Below are 14,687 nucleotides of genomic sequence, written 5' to 3'. Positions count from 1 at the left end.
TCTTTTCCTTTTTCTTGTAAATTCTGTCGCAGACAGTTGTTGAACTGGGTCGAAGTGATACGTCAGCCTATCCGCTATATTGTACGTGGTCTTAATATTAGCCATAAATTCAGCAAATATCATACAATTGAGCTCGAATAACATCATGCAATAAAATCAATAATTCTGTGTTAATCTGGTGAGTTTTTGCTTGATAATACATCTCCAAGGAGCGTGTAAAGGAGGCATCTTTACAATTTGCTTCACTTTGCAGTGTATATGTCGTCTATGATAATATTTGCTCACACTTGTCGCAAAAGGCACCATTCAAGATTGGATCGGCAGTGCTACGCAAATAAATGGGACCGAATGGGGAAATGTCAGGATGGAGGCAGGCGGGGACGGAGGACGTTTGTTGTATGAATAAGGAAAGGAGGGACGATGACAGAAGGGTACCCAGGTCACGGAAGCAGGACAGAGGAGAGAAAAATAGGATAAAGTGCCCGTTTTGTTAAATCGTCCATTTACATCCCAGGAAACCTGTATGTTCATCTAAGATATTGGCAACACCAAATACCGAGAAAAAAAACAAGTTTTTGTCATGATTCAATTTCTATTATTTCCAGCAGGTGGCAGAGGAAGACCTTCTTTCCAGCTGCGCACCCGTTACACATCATGATTAAGGGACGATGTATTTAAGGACGTCCAAGCCGACAATTGACTGTCGGATAATTCGCCTTGCCCAAGCCACTGGGCATGTGCCATTTTGTCGACTTTCCAGATTTTGCTGTTTTTCTCATTCCTCATTTATTGCTCTCTGTTTTCTTGGAAGTAGCCTTTTTGTTTGGTAATTTTTTTTCGGTTGGCATTTGTCGTGATTTAATTCTCTTGTCCTTTTGAGACAAGCAATTCCGTCTGTATTTTCCTTTGTGAGCTTACTTTTGTGAGCGCTTTTTGTTTCTCTCGTTTTATCCTGGTGTGTTGACCAGTGTCATTATTTTTACGTTGTCGGTCTTGCGTTTGTTAAAAAAACCTCTTTTGTACCTAAATTTTATACTTATTTACGTTTGTGGGGTCCATCCCTATAATTCCGCAATATTGCAGTTGTCAGTTATGAACGGCTTTCGCTTGCTGCACATAAAAGTAAATAGTAAAATACATCTGTAATTTATGTCGTTTCTCTTGGGAAACTGCTTATTTTGTCCCCACACCCCACTTTGTTTTTTTTCCTAGGCGAACATCACTTGTTATCAAATCTCCACTTACGGCCGAACACATGTTAGAGAAAATAGACTACCGTTGATGATACGTTTCTTATTTTTTTCAGCTATTTGACACACTCCGGAAGTAAATTTGTATCAGCTGTTGCATGAACTTTTTACCAATAGTGGGTGCTAACAGACATAACTTCATATAGAGGCATCAACGAGAGCTAATCTAACATCTTGAAAGACGTGCGTTGCTTTGACATGTCACTTATCTGAGGTAGCACCTGGAGGGTCCAAGCAGATTTCCCCAACCCCCCTTTTTCTCAGCCAGTATCAGGGAGCAAGTACATTACGTTTCTGCCATGTAGCGCCCCACCCAGTGCGGGATTTAAGGGCAATGTGAGGAGTTGCTTCCATTGGCTGTGAATCAACTCAGCTGTGTTCACTCCCACTACAGCGCCACACCCATTTCTAACTGTGTGCAAAGTTTTTACACTGGTTTTGCTTTGCTGGGTGTTTTTTTTTCTTATGACATACTGTAAATTGTAACATCCATGATGGGACTCAAGTCTATTTTTGTGACAACAAGCTGTGTAAGAAGCAAAAATAGATACTACACATGTGAAGATTCAAAGCTGTAAGAGTCCAGTTTGTGTCTGAAAACTTCAGTCTTGCATCTCCATACAAATTGTCATTTATCGTGTTCTTGTCTTTACATTTTAGTATCCCCAGTTGTTAGCTTCTTTCAACCTTTGTTAAAACTGACATGCATCTGCACGATATGATTCTCTTTTGCATTACACCTTTTCTCATGAAACTTGAGGCTGAATAGTTTATTTCCTAATAGCAGTATTACATTCTTTTTACACATTCATGACAATTCAGAATGCTAACCAGTTGAAAAAAACGCGATTCGCCTTAAAATCACATGTTTGTCATTAGCTATTGTTTTCATGTTTTACAATCAAAAGTGGTTAGCTGCTGACTGAAAGTCTACTTTTACACTCACATTAAAAAGTAACATGTGCCTCTGTGAGCTCTATCACCTTTACGTTATGCGTTTAGCAGAACAGACCAACTGTTACCGCTCTATGAAAACTACAAATATTGCTGTTAAAGATTGGCTGTATACAGTAAGTAAAGGTTTGATGATCACAAAGATTTGACCTCGTGGCATGTTACTCCCAGTTCCATTATTTCCTTGGGATGTTTTAAGGAAATCAATTCACCAAAGTCCTCGCCTATTGAAATTCTGCGGACACCTTGCACTTCAACTCTTTTCTCTGCATGCAAAAGTCACATTTCATTTGCTCCTACGTCCTCCTCCTCGTACTTTACTCCACTTCTGCATACACGGTAATATCATCACCTCTGTCTACTGTAAAGAAGATCACGATAACTTAAAGGGAGGTTTCCTGCAAATATTTGCCTTGGCTGCTCTGTTTAGCGCCCCCGAAAGGGGACGATGCATTCCTTCACCCTTTGTGGCCAAGTTATGGTCGGAATGTGGGATGACTCCTTCAATTCTACTTGACCAACTTGCCCTCCGCGATGATGATGATGAGGAGGAGGAGGAGGAGGGGGAAGGAGGAGGAGTGTGAACTACTTCATGCAACTTTCCCCGAATGACGCGCTCCTCCCTGTTCCAACAGAGGAACAAGGTTTCCCCATCTCGCTTTGCCCTTCTTTATGTCATGACACTTTGACAGTGAAAGAAGAAACAAATAACGTTTTTTGGGGAGGTATACCAAGTGGTTATAAAAAGTTTTTACGTGAAGTTTTTTTTTTTTTTGTGGTCATCATGAAGACGTCGCCGCTGCGCGTCATCGCCACTTTGTGGACTTTTCTTCAATTCAGCGCGCTCATAAAGGTAAACAGAATTTCTTTAGCTCTTATATAGTCACGCTAGAGAAATGTGTCCCTTGCTAGAATCGAGACAGCGCTCAGTCAGGAGTGGCTGAGTGCACCTGTTGCACAGCAGCCTGACTTTACTTTACATCAGGTGCAAAGTTTGCGGAGAAATGTCGCAAAAAGATACAACGGCTGCTGTGATGGCTTGTACTAATATGAATGGGGCTTTTTAATCTGAAGCAAATTCACGTCAGCGCGTCATGAAGACACTGACCTTTAGTTGTTAAAATGTGAACAACGATTGGCTGTTTAACACAAGACAAGAACGGAGTGTAATAAGGCTGTCCAGAGAAACCCGCTGGACTCAATATGAGCAACATCAGCACAATCCTTTGAAATTTAAAAGAAATTCAAAGCTAAAATTTGCAGAGTTAACAATTCAATTTAAAAAAAAACCTTATCATTGTGTTATTGTTTCATTACATTTAAATTGCATTTAATATATTTTTTAAGTCAACCTTTTAAATATTCATACAGCTGGTCACATTGACCTATGAAAATTGCTGGTCAGAAATGAACCAGACTGGTAACCGAGAAAGAAAAAAAGAAGATTAAAATGTAATGATAATAATTAAATATGGACGACGATGACAACAATGTATTCCACCTGGCCTAGTGTATACTGTATTGTATATACAGTACTGCCCGAAAACAGCTAGGGTAGGTTCCAGCATGCCTGTGACCCTTGTGAGGATAAGCGGATTAGAAAATGGATGGATGGATGGATAGATGTAAATGTAATATCAGATATGTTCGGACTGTATTCTGTATTGTATAAGATATTTAGGCATAAACTGTATACGACTGCAACTGTGAATCCAATTCATCCCAAGGATAGCTGTGGAATACAATAATGGTCACTTTTGACTGCTGATAGTAATACAACCACATTTGTTATTGTGGTTTGTAGTGATAACGATCACTGCACTGCCTCGATGTACAGAACAAGAGACATAAACATGTGCACCACTACACAATACAATCACATCAATAAACATGTTGTCTAATTAATCTGCCACTGTACAGTATTTGTAAATGCAAGAATATGATCACACGTAAATTGGATACCATTGGATAATGTGGGTGTACCTGAAGAAGTGTCCTATGAATGGATTAGAGTACAAACTTTTTTGTGGAAATGTAATACTAATAACCTGAACAAACCAGTGACACTAAGTGCACAGTGAACAGTGTTAAAAATGCATGCCAGTGAAGTGGGATTACATAATTGAGTGTGTGTAGACTGACCCACCTGTCCTCGCTGCGCTGGTCTTTCCGGACAGAAAAAAAGGCAAGCGGGGTTGAGAATGGCATGTGGCCAATACAGATGGGTTAAGATTGGAATGAGAAACAGTTCAATGCTCCTGCCATCCCCGTGGCCAAAACAATCCCTCACACCACAACTAATGTATGATCTTAGGTGCAACTACCCCATCTAATGAAGTGAAGTTCTAATTTTTCCCAGTCACAACCTGCGCGCCAGTATCTCTCAGTGGGCTGATTTTACATGCAGTATGTACGACAGAAGTGACAACAGTGTCCATTGTTTCATAGTAAACGGTGCATTTAGCATTACATAAGAAACCACACTATGGCTGATGTAGTTGTATAGTGCAATCTAACATCCTGTTCAGTTTTGTGCCTGTTAAAGGTCATACATTCTCACCAGTGAAAAAGTCATGGCTGCGTTCGCTCAGGAAATGCAGAAGTTTGGGCGGAGTATTCACAATATGCCAATGAAAGATGTCATTTTTGAACTATTATAACAGACAAATGACAGACAGCAACAATCGTCCATTCAATCTTCTGGAAAGAACAAATCATGTTTGTGAGCTATGAAGACCTGTTAGAAATGAAATGCTTAAATTGATAACATCTTAACTCATGATTTGTTTTAATATGTGTAGTTCTCATGATCTCATAATATAATATTTTCTCATCATACTTTGGGTTATGTATCCTCAGGGTTATGACACTGTTTTGTACTCCATTAGGTCATGAAAAACCAAAATGATTATCTATATACAAGAGTAAAACAATTTAACAAGGACAGATTCATTGAGTCAGATAAAATATGTCCAACAAAGGAAGTTCAGTCTGAAAAAGGGGAAATTTCAAAGTTCCTCATTTTTTTGCATACTGATACAACCCATATGTTTCTTCATCTTTCACAATCAAACAAGAATAGAACAATGTCCTTGAAAGGAGACAATTTGTGATTTTTTTTCTCAATTTAAAACAGTTTCCAGTTGCCTAAAGCATGATTTTTCAGAAAACCCTACGGATCAAAATGTGTCGACATATTTTACACAATATTTCTTGCCAAAATGTGTTTTTTTTTTTGGTGTGGGTCTATCTCATGCAGTGAGCAACCCGTCATCCCGCTTTATATATCGTTAGCCGATGGCCGGATTGGTTTTCGCTGAATGGTCAAGTCAAGTCAAGTCAACAGTATTTATAGAGCACTTTCAAACAGCCATCGCTGCATACAAAGTGCTGTACATGGAGCAATTTAACATGCACAATAAACAGTAAGACAAATCGGTAATAAAGGCGGTAGAAAGCACCAAACAGTAAAACCAAGAACAAATCTAAGTCATGCTGAGTCGAATGTCAAAGAATACAAGTGAGTTTTGAGGAGGGTTTTGAAGATGGGCAGCGAGGAGGCTTGCGAGGTGGCTAATGGGCTGAAATGTGCCTGGCGAGTGCACATGCTTTTTGCGTTTGGGCATCTCTTGTGCACTGCGACTGTAAAGTTAAAACAAATCTATTTGAGCTGAGGTTTTACTTGAAGCGCAACTGTTGCCTCACGGCAAGGAGCTCTTTGGTTAAAAGTGAGCATTGCAAGAACAAGGGATGGCTACGAATGTAAATGCTCTAATGTACGAGTCTGAAATCAATCAATTTTTTTACATAAAAATATAACCAAAGTGACTTCACGTATCTCAACATCTCAATTTGAGAGACAATTCATTGGTTTAGTGAGCCTCTACAGTACTAACTCAACAAGTGTTTGGCTATTTTGTGGCCTTTTTTTTTCATTATTCCACCACAGCAGGGTACCACAGGTGGTAAAAAATACAAACGTCAAAATGTCCATGGAACCAGAAAAGAGATATTGCGACATAACACATTTAAATTTCTTTTCATTTTACAGCCTTTAACAGTGGCTGAGCGCTCTCTTTTCCATCAGACTGGGATCACATCTGGGGTCGAGCTCGGCTGTGACATCACTGCCATCTGATTGGCCGACAGCAATGCAGCAAGCAACTCAACTGCCCACACTCATTTCCTGGTTTTACAAAGTTGAGGCAGATAAGCCTGCTGGCCCTCGCCAAATTCATAAAAATACAGTGTATACATTGAACATAGTAGTGTTTTACAACAACGCCGAACCATGTTTACAGTTACAGAAAAAGGCTCCACTAATAGTTCAACTGAGAATTTGCAGTTTTCTGCTAGTTACTGTTAATATAATATAGTGAGTGCCCCTGATGGTGTAGTGGTATACTCGCCTTACTTGTGTGCAGGACGGTGTGAATGTTGGTGTGAATAGTTGTTTGTCTCTATGTGTGCCCTGCGACTGACTGGTGACCAGTTCAGGGTTATAGTCCACCTTCCACCCGATAGCCGCTGGGATAAGCGGTGTTCAAAATGGGTGGATGGATGGTATTGTGAGCATTTAAGATAAAAGGACTGGGTGACTGATGTATGTTGAAATTTGAAACATAAAATTTGTTCTGACATCTCCCTGTCCAGTTGAACCTATTGCGGTTCGTGTTGCGCAAACACACCAAGTCAGACCGGAACTGAATAAGCTCAATTAGTGAGCAAGCCTGTGAACCTCTGAGAGGTCAGACGAATTGTTTCATCAAAACAGCATAAGACGTAGCGGGGAATCTGGCCTCCTCATTCCAGGTGGAAAATTTGGTCTTCCATTGACTGGGATGCAATCCTACTAAAGTAGATCAAATGTAGCTACAACATTGACATGTGTTATCTGCGAACTCATGGTAACCAACACAATCATGAATCTACGATGACATAAATTAAAAAGCACTCAGCCTGTTGGGTGTTCAATTAAGTGCTTCAAAAGTCAATATGGAATAGGGCAGTCGTGCGTGTGAACTCACTTGATCCTCACGCTCAAATGACTCAGGAAAAGTACAACACTTTGCATGAGTTTATCATGGTATGGAGCGAATGGCCATGCCTTTATATGGTTACATTCTCTCTCTGACGGGCCCACTCACTGTACGAGAAATGAAAAGGTGGTGACACTGCTATCAGTGGGAAACATCTTGGAACAAGGAAATGGGACGTTTGGTCAATTTCACAAGAAGTGGCCGGTAGTGAATATGACCACAGTGTGATTGACACTATTCTGAGTCTACTCACACAAACTTTGCTCACTTATATTATGCTACTTTTCCTTGTTTTACAGCTGATGACTGAATAACGTGCGCAGTAGAGTAACCAAACAATAAAACACACGTCTCGGCAGAATGCATTTGTGTAACTGCATCTAAATGATGAAAATGCGTCACATAAGTCACAAATCAAGTCTTTCTCTGTGGAATGCCGTGACCTCCACCTACTCACTAAACACTCGAGACTGGATGAGGATGGTCCAGTTTTAAAGAAACACAGTTGCCTAGAACCAGTGTGGCGACTCGAGGCTGTGCATGTACAAGATGAACTACAAAGAGTCACAGTTCCCCCAGTGCATGTAAATGAGACACAGGCTCCACCTTCGACCTCAAAGGCCTTATTGTCAGCAGATAGCAGATAATTTTATCTGTGACCTCTACACAGGTCAGGGCCAGATGAGCCAGTCAGATCACAAAGAATTCAGGTTTTATTTTTCATTGTCTGCCAAAAATGTAGAGTTGCCTAAGAGAAAGATTTGGGAGGTTTGAATTTGAGTTTTGAGAGTTTCAGTTTCAATCCTTCTGTGTGGCATTTGCATGTTTTCCTCATGCGTGCATGGTTATCCTGGCTTTCTCCAACATTTCAGAAACATACAATACAATATACAATACTGTACATCCCGATTTATATAGCGCATTCACAACAGCTGCAGCTGTAACAAAGCGCTTAACAAAACAGTTAACATAAAGTAAAATAACAAACACAACACATAACATAAAACACAGACAGTCGTACATTGTCAATAAGTGGCAAGATGATTGTGAACAGTTGTCTGTTTATATGTGCCCTGCGATTGGTTGGTGATATATCACCCAGATTTTGCTGGCCTCACTCATAGACCTACGAAAGACAGCTGAGAAAGAAAAAAAAAGGATTGACTAGGCACAAAAAAATCGCTTCCAGTGTGCCATGGCAAAAGTAGATTGAATGGTACCGCAGGAGCAGTCACAAATGGACACGTACAGGGCGGCCTCTCTCCTGAGCCAACTTTATACCATGCGGCCATTAAGGTCTGCTTGCAATTCCTTACAAACGCACTTTGCGCACCTCGAGCTGCCGCAGGACACAAGCAAATCCGTTTATTCTTCCACGACGTCAAGGACTATCAGTGCATCCCTCACATGCTGCATTGAAAAGGAATTATAAGAGCCACATTGAATGTTACGTGACCAAACCCGGAATACAAGTGAGTCGTGGCATTCACAAACTGAGCCCAGAGGCACTGTGACATTAATTTCAGGTGCCAGCAGGTGTCAGTACAACGTGAAATAGTCACTCCATAAGATGGATGAAAAACCGACAAAAACAGAAAAAGACAATTTTATTTTTTTTCTTTTATTTTTTTCAATATTTAGTTATGTTTGTTTTTGCAGGGGGTCCTCAGGTTACAACAGTCCAGACATACGACATTTCATTGTTACAGATGTCAATGTTAAAAACATGTTTTTTTTTATTTGCAGTTGTCATATTCATTAGCAGTTTCTTAATTAATAAGGTGCTCTGAAATTCACAGGTAGCCAAAGCATGCACAGTTAAAGGACAAAGAATTGTGTTTTGTTTTTTAATTGTTCTTAACGTCTTTTAAAGTGTGTCGTGACTTAGCTGGAACAGCAAAACACAGTGATAGAGGAGTCAAGGTTGTGTTCTGGGAGGCGGATACCTGGAGACACACACACACACACACACACACACATGCTTAATTTCTTTTGGTAAGAGAGGCTGTATTTGGAAGTAGCCCATCTCACTTGGGCTGTTCCTTTAGTAGTGTCCAATTGAATGCTTGTAGCAAATGCGCAGCCTTACTATGTTGCTCTCACAGAAGTGCTGGCAAACATCAACCATCTGATTTGCAATGCAGAGCACAAAAACAGTCCAGATGGATTAACTGTCCAATCACAAGAGAAAACAGTCCATTCTGTTCAATTAAAAAAAAAAAAATCTTCTTCCAGAAGTCAGGAAAATATTTAACAAGCCTGGAAAATAAATTGACATACAATGTTGTGATTAAGTGACTTATTGACTGAAATACTTTGTGTGGAAGTGGCTCTCAATGTACATATTTTTAAATGTAGGGAATTTTCAAAGGCAATCAAGGCATGATACTTGAATAATAACAGTTCATAGGAAATATTAGACATGCTTGTTTATTTGTCCATAGCAAACATTCACAAGTGCAGAAACTGCTGCCTCCACGAATCAAAATGCTTTTACTAGCCTTATGGGAGTACACGATTTCCCATACCCTGGACATTATGCATTAGATCGATTTGCTGTTACACATAAACCTGCCGACAAGATTACAAGAGGCAGTCTGTGAAGATTATAGGCACAATGTGCGTCTCCGCCAACAGTCATCATGGTAAATAAAACCAGACTCGCCATTGGCCCATGTTAAAATGGTTTGGAATTTGGAGTTCTCCCTTGCGTGGGTTCCCTAAACACAGTCTGATATGCTATAATTCTTGACCCTTGGGTTGGTTTTAGTAAAAATATGTCACAGGCATGTCATTAAGACACGTGGGAGTTGTTCTAAATTGGAAATTAAAATGCATAATATATCTCCTTAAAGGTAGCTCATTAACTCATTCAGTACCAGCCAATTCTAGGCCAAATCTGAAAAGACGTTTAAAAACGTCTTTGGGAGCGAATGAGCAACAGTTTTTTTCACCTCCGCACTCTTCTAATAAAAGTCAAAAGATTTTTTTTCATTAACCACAATAGCTTACACCTAAAAATGATTCTTCTCATCATGTGATTACTGCCACCTTTAAATGGTTATCCATGTCATTCTGTAGACTTTTACAACAAAATAATTATCTTAACCCTCTCAGGGCAGGTGATTCAGATTTGTAACAACCAAGTACCTTTACTTTACCTGTAACAAGAACTTATTTTGAGCCTGAGAGGGTTTTAAAAGTCATTGGAAAGTGACTGAAATGTGTTCTCCAAACTTGTTGCCATGGGTGGGCCACAGTGCGTCGTGCCCACCCACCAAGATGCCCCCCTAAGATTGAGGTCTGGCATTCAAAGTCTTGTGGTACGTTTTGTTCTTGTATGTGACCTTAATGAGACTGAGGTTTGAAGTGCAACTAAATATTTACCTTAAAAGCCCTTTATGTTATCGAGGGTCTTTGGGTGGGTACGGGAAGTCATGTTAGCACTAAAACAATGAACATGTTTCCCAGGAGAAATCTCTGAGCCAATCAACTATACAAAGACAGACTCTGACCTTTAAAAATGAATTAGTGCAATGTGAACTTTAGTCAAGTTGCTGCAGTGATAAATGTGCACATTGTCCCATTCGGTGGGGAGCAGTAAAAAGGCTGTCAGTCATTCCTTAAACATGCACACATATTAAACACTTGGGTAGTTGGATCATGAGCCATGCAAGTGCTTAAAGGTCCCATGCTGCAATTTATTTTCTTTCATAACACTGGTCAACAGCAAATTTTAATCAGAGATGGTTTTACAATATGTGTCCCCAAATCTATTTTTGAGGTTCATTTTAAAGATGTCTTTATAGTACTTTATTTCAAGTTTTTGAGATATTTTCTTTTTTTCAGTTTTCATTTTGACCTATAAAAACAGTCCAGATTTTAATCTGCGTTCTAATTTATTGCTATGATGTTTCAGGAAATAAATTCCACCTGTTGCTGAATATAAACCTTTGTTCATAAATATTACTAAATATAATACTAGATTGCATATTACATTCCTGCCATTGTATTATTCATTCATTTTCCGAACCGCTTCATCCTCACTAGGGTCGCGGGGGGTGCTGGAGCCTATCCCAGCCGTCTTCGGGCAGTAGGCGGGGGACACCCTGAATCGGTTGCCAGCCAATCGCAGGGCACCATTGTATTGTTATTATTATTATTATTAGTAGTAGTAGTATTAGTAGTAGTAGTAATAATATCATTAGTAATAGTATTATGTGCATGTGAGCATTTACCCAATCACAGTAATGAAGGAACAGAGCACCCAGGGCACAATTTTCTAGCACAAAGTGTCGTCAAACTGTGCGCATGGATGGAGAATTCTTTCTTTAGGGTTTTTTTTTTGTAAGCAGACTACTGCTGTGAAGTGGGTGCTGGAAGAGTGTTTGTGTCCAATAGCTGTGACACAGCCCAGGAGGTGTTTTAAAAAGAATATGATAAAGATAATAATAATAATGCGCTCAATGAATTCACTGTATTTCTTCAAGGATTCAGGGGGTTCGATGCGCGCTGTTGTCATATTTACAGTATGAAGGAAATACGATGCCATCCACATCAACGGAGCACAGAATCTCCCTGCGTTTTGATCAAATCCACCAATATCGCATTATACCACTAGTACCACAACTTAGACCAGCTTTTAGCTGGCCTAAAGTCTAGTCTACTCTTTCTCACCAAATTTTCAGGTGTTCCGGGGCCCATGTCATTTTCATGAGGGACATTTATTGCAACTAGATGAGTTCTTTGAACATATTTTTGTCTGTTTACTGTACTCATGGCACAGTGATGCACTATGTCACATAAAATGTTGAATTGTTATCAACACCAGTGGCCAGCCATGTCACATGTCCATCCACATCGTTCAAGCGGCAGGGTTACTTTGTTGTTCTCTGTGTCTTTGTTCCAAGTCATCAGACTGTTAGAAGATGAGGACAACAAGGCTCACCCTTGGGTGACAGCGTTGAAGGCGATGTCTTGATTGTGCTGTGGTCTGAATCTTGTTACGGAGGAAGGAACTTGGGTGTTATCGAAAGCATGCAGCAAAGATGGGCTGAGCGAGACTCAGAACGGCAGGCAGGCCGGCTGCCTTTCGGGTTGATGTAATGTTTACGTAGCCGTCAGTGTGGCCACTTCCTCCTCCTCCTCTTCCCCAGACTCAGCCAAAGGGCACAGACTGGGGACGTAGAACCAGAAGGTCACGGGCTGAGTCCTAGCAAAGATATGTTTGAGCATTCAAAAAGAATTCCAGCATTTAAACATGACTTATTTTTTGTCGGACATCCATTCCCTCTCGGGACTTAAGAGTATGGTTTACATCTTCTCTCTGAGTCATTTCTGAGGCTTAATGGCTTGAAACATTGCTTTGTTTATTTTGGCAGAAGAAAATATGTGATGCTTTGGCACACGATTAAAGCACACAAAGCACAGTTAGAGAAGTCCACTTGCTCAGAAATGGTTTAACATTAATACAGTATTTCTATAAAAACAATAAGACTGTCATTTTTGTTCTTTTGGCAGTAACGTGAGACGTTTTGTAGATGAGCCAGTTCAAACTAATGGGCACTGATTAGTCAGTTTGTGGAATTTTGTAAAAATGACACAACGAATCGACATTTGACTATACTGTATAAACTTGGTTGATTATGAGGAGAAAAGAACAATCAATTATTTAAAATACAGATATTATTCAAAATGAGATGGGAGGATGCCTCTCTAAATGTTCAGAAGTAATGTTTCCGCAACAGTGACACTGTTGAAAAGAGAAATTCTGCACGAAAGAATAGGGCTAAAGCAGAGGTCTGCGTAGACGTAGCTTCCCATAGCGAACTAAGTCTTTTTTAGACCACAAACTAGTTGAGACTGAATCAGCAGCGCCTCTGCTGGTAGCAGCCAGGTAGGGCATTCCACTTTATCTCAATTGCAAAAGACAATGGTAATCAGTTCAAGCTCATCGAACCTTATGCCCGTCCCTAGTATTGTCAGTTGAAGCCGTAGGAAAAAGGATGTGCACAATTTGGTAGCCACTAGTCGGGTACGACTGATTCTGTCCAAAATCGTTTCCTGCCTAAAGAAGACATTGCAATGAGCTCCATGACGTTGCAGTGGTGGAAGTCTGAAAAATCAATAGACTGAAGAAGGGCCTAAGGCCTTGTAATGCGTTTTCAATGTGAACTCACACAACAAGCTGTAGGTATTGTTTTTGCCTTATGGAAAAAGAAGCAAGGAACATTTGCATGCCTACGTCTCTTGCAACGGTGATAAAAGGATCATAAGGATTTGGGTCAGTGAAATCTCTGCTGAAGATAATTTTGTTTTCCAACTCATTTGAAGAAACTGACCAGTTCATCCAATTGCACAATCCAAGCAAAAGACAGACATGACGGTTGGTTCCAAGTGTGTCTGCATCATGTCCTTCGCCAGACTGACGTCAATGCAGCACAATGAAAATGCTTGCTGAATGCTGCTTTCATTTGCAGTGTGAAAGCCGAGAAAACTGACCTTGGTCCTGGTTTGCCATTCAGGCTTGATATTCACTTTCGTATTAAAAGAACTGCTTGAAAGAACAAATTGCCCAATCGCATAGCTGTGCATTATTCTTTTAATATAAAATCCATCCCAAACTATGGGGTGTTTTTAGTTGACATAATCACCAAACAAATACCACAATGCCCCCTAAACTCAAAATTAGTTAATGGCAGAGATGATGGCTCTCGACATATGTTCCAGACGCCAGCAAAACCAGTGAGACCTAACAAGAGCTAATTTTATCTGGCATCAAAGGTGTATTGCGATCGGGGGCAGTTTCACTTTTTGTGGCGTTTTTGAGACAGTTGGATGAGCTTCAACAAAGCATATCGAGAGAGGAACAAGAATATAATCATGTCAAAATCCATCCAATAAAATGAGCTTCGATCCGCTTCCTACAGCAGATTGTGTTCAACCTTTGAGCTTCCGCATGTATTATGTCTTACTCATACACAAAGTCAACAACTGCGCTCGCAGCCGTGACACACTCTGCAGCCTTGACCCCCTCAGGTGGCACTGTCATATTTAGAAAGAATAGAGGCCCAAAGGGTTTGAGAGGAAGGCCACTGTGGGTAAAAAAAGAAACAAATGCAAAGTCGGGTCTCTGGGGAGAGGTGGGTGGTTGCGCTGCATTAATTAGATAAGCCCTGGAACTGTGACTGGATTGGAATAGAATTCAACTAAAGTTATGTCTAGTGATTTGCCTTATTTCAATAAAGGTCAATTACTTTTGGTTGGCTTTTTATCAGGAATATGAATTACATTCATACGGTAATATATTAATTGATATTTTAGCTTTGCGATTGGCTTGCAACCAGTTCAGGGTGTACCCCGCTTAATGCCTGAGGACAGCTGGAAGAGGCTCCAGCACGCCCGTGACCCTCGTGAGGATAAAACCGTTCAGATAATGGATTAT

At 40.2% G+C, this 14,687-nt stretch overlaps 1 protein-coding gene across 3 annotated transcripts in view; it reads left to right on the top strand.

The window, feature by feature from the left end:
• The first annotated feature begins 2,845 nt into the window (after positions 1-2,845).
• The window catches only part of ptprjb.2 (protein tyrosine phosphatase receptor type Jb, tandem duplicate 2), a 32,151-nt gene continuing 20,309 nt past the window's right edge, over positions 2,846-14,687 (top strand). For 2 of the 3 annotated variants that reach the window (XM_086109269.1, XM_086109268.1), the window contains exon 1: positions 2,846-3,057. In XM_086109269.1, coding sequence (XP_085965395.1) covers positions 2,989-3,057 — 69 coding nt within the window. In that variant the 5' untranslated portion in view covers positions 2,846-2,988. The remainder of the gene's footprint in view (positions 3,058-14,687) is intronic. The other variant, XM_086109270.1, reaches the window with a different exon arrangement.

The sequence above is a fragment of the Hippocampus guttulatus genome, chromosome 4 (assembly GCF_054856545.1).
Source record: "Hippocampus guttulatus isolate MCC_2025c chromosome 4, RoL_Hgut_1.0, whole genome shotgun sequence".
In the NCBI taxonomy this organism is placed as follows: Eukaryota; Metazoa; Chordata; class Actinopteri; order Syngnathiformes; family Syngnathidae; genus Hippocampus; species Hippocampus guttulatus.
The sequence above is the reverse complement of the archived record's forward strand: the minus strand, read 5'-3'. Positions and strand labels throughout refer to the sequence as shown.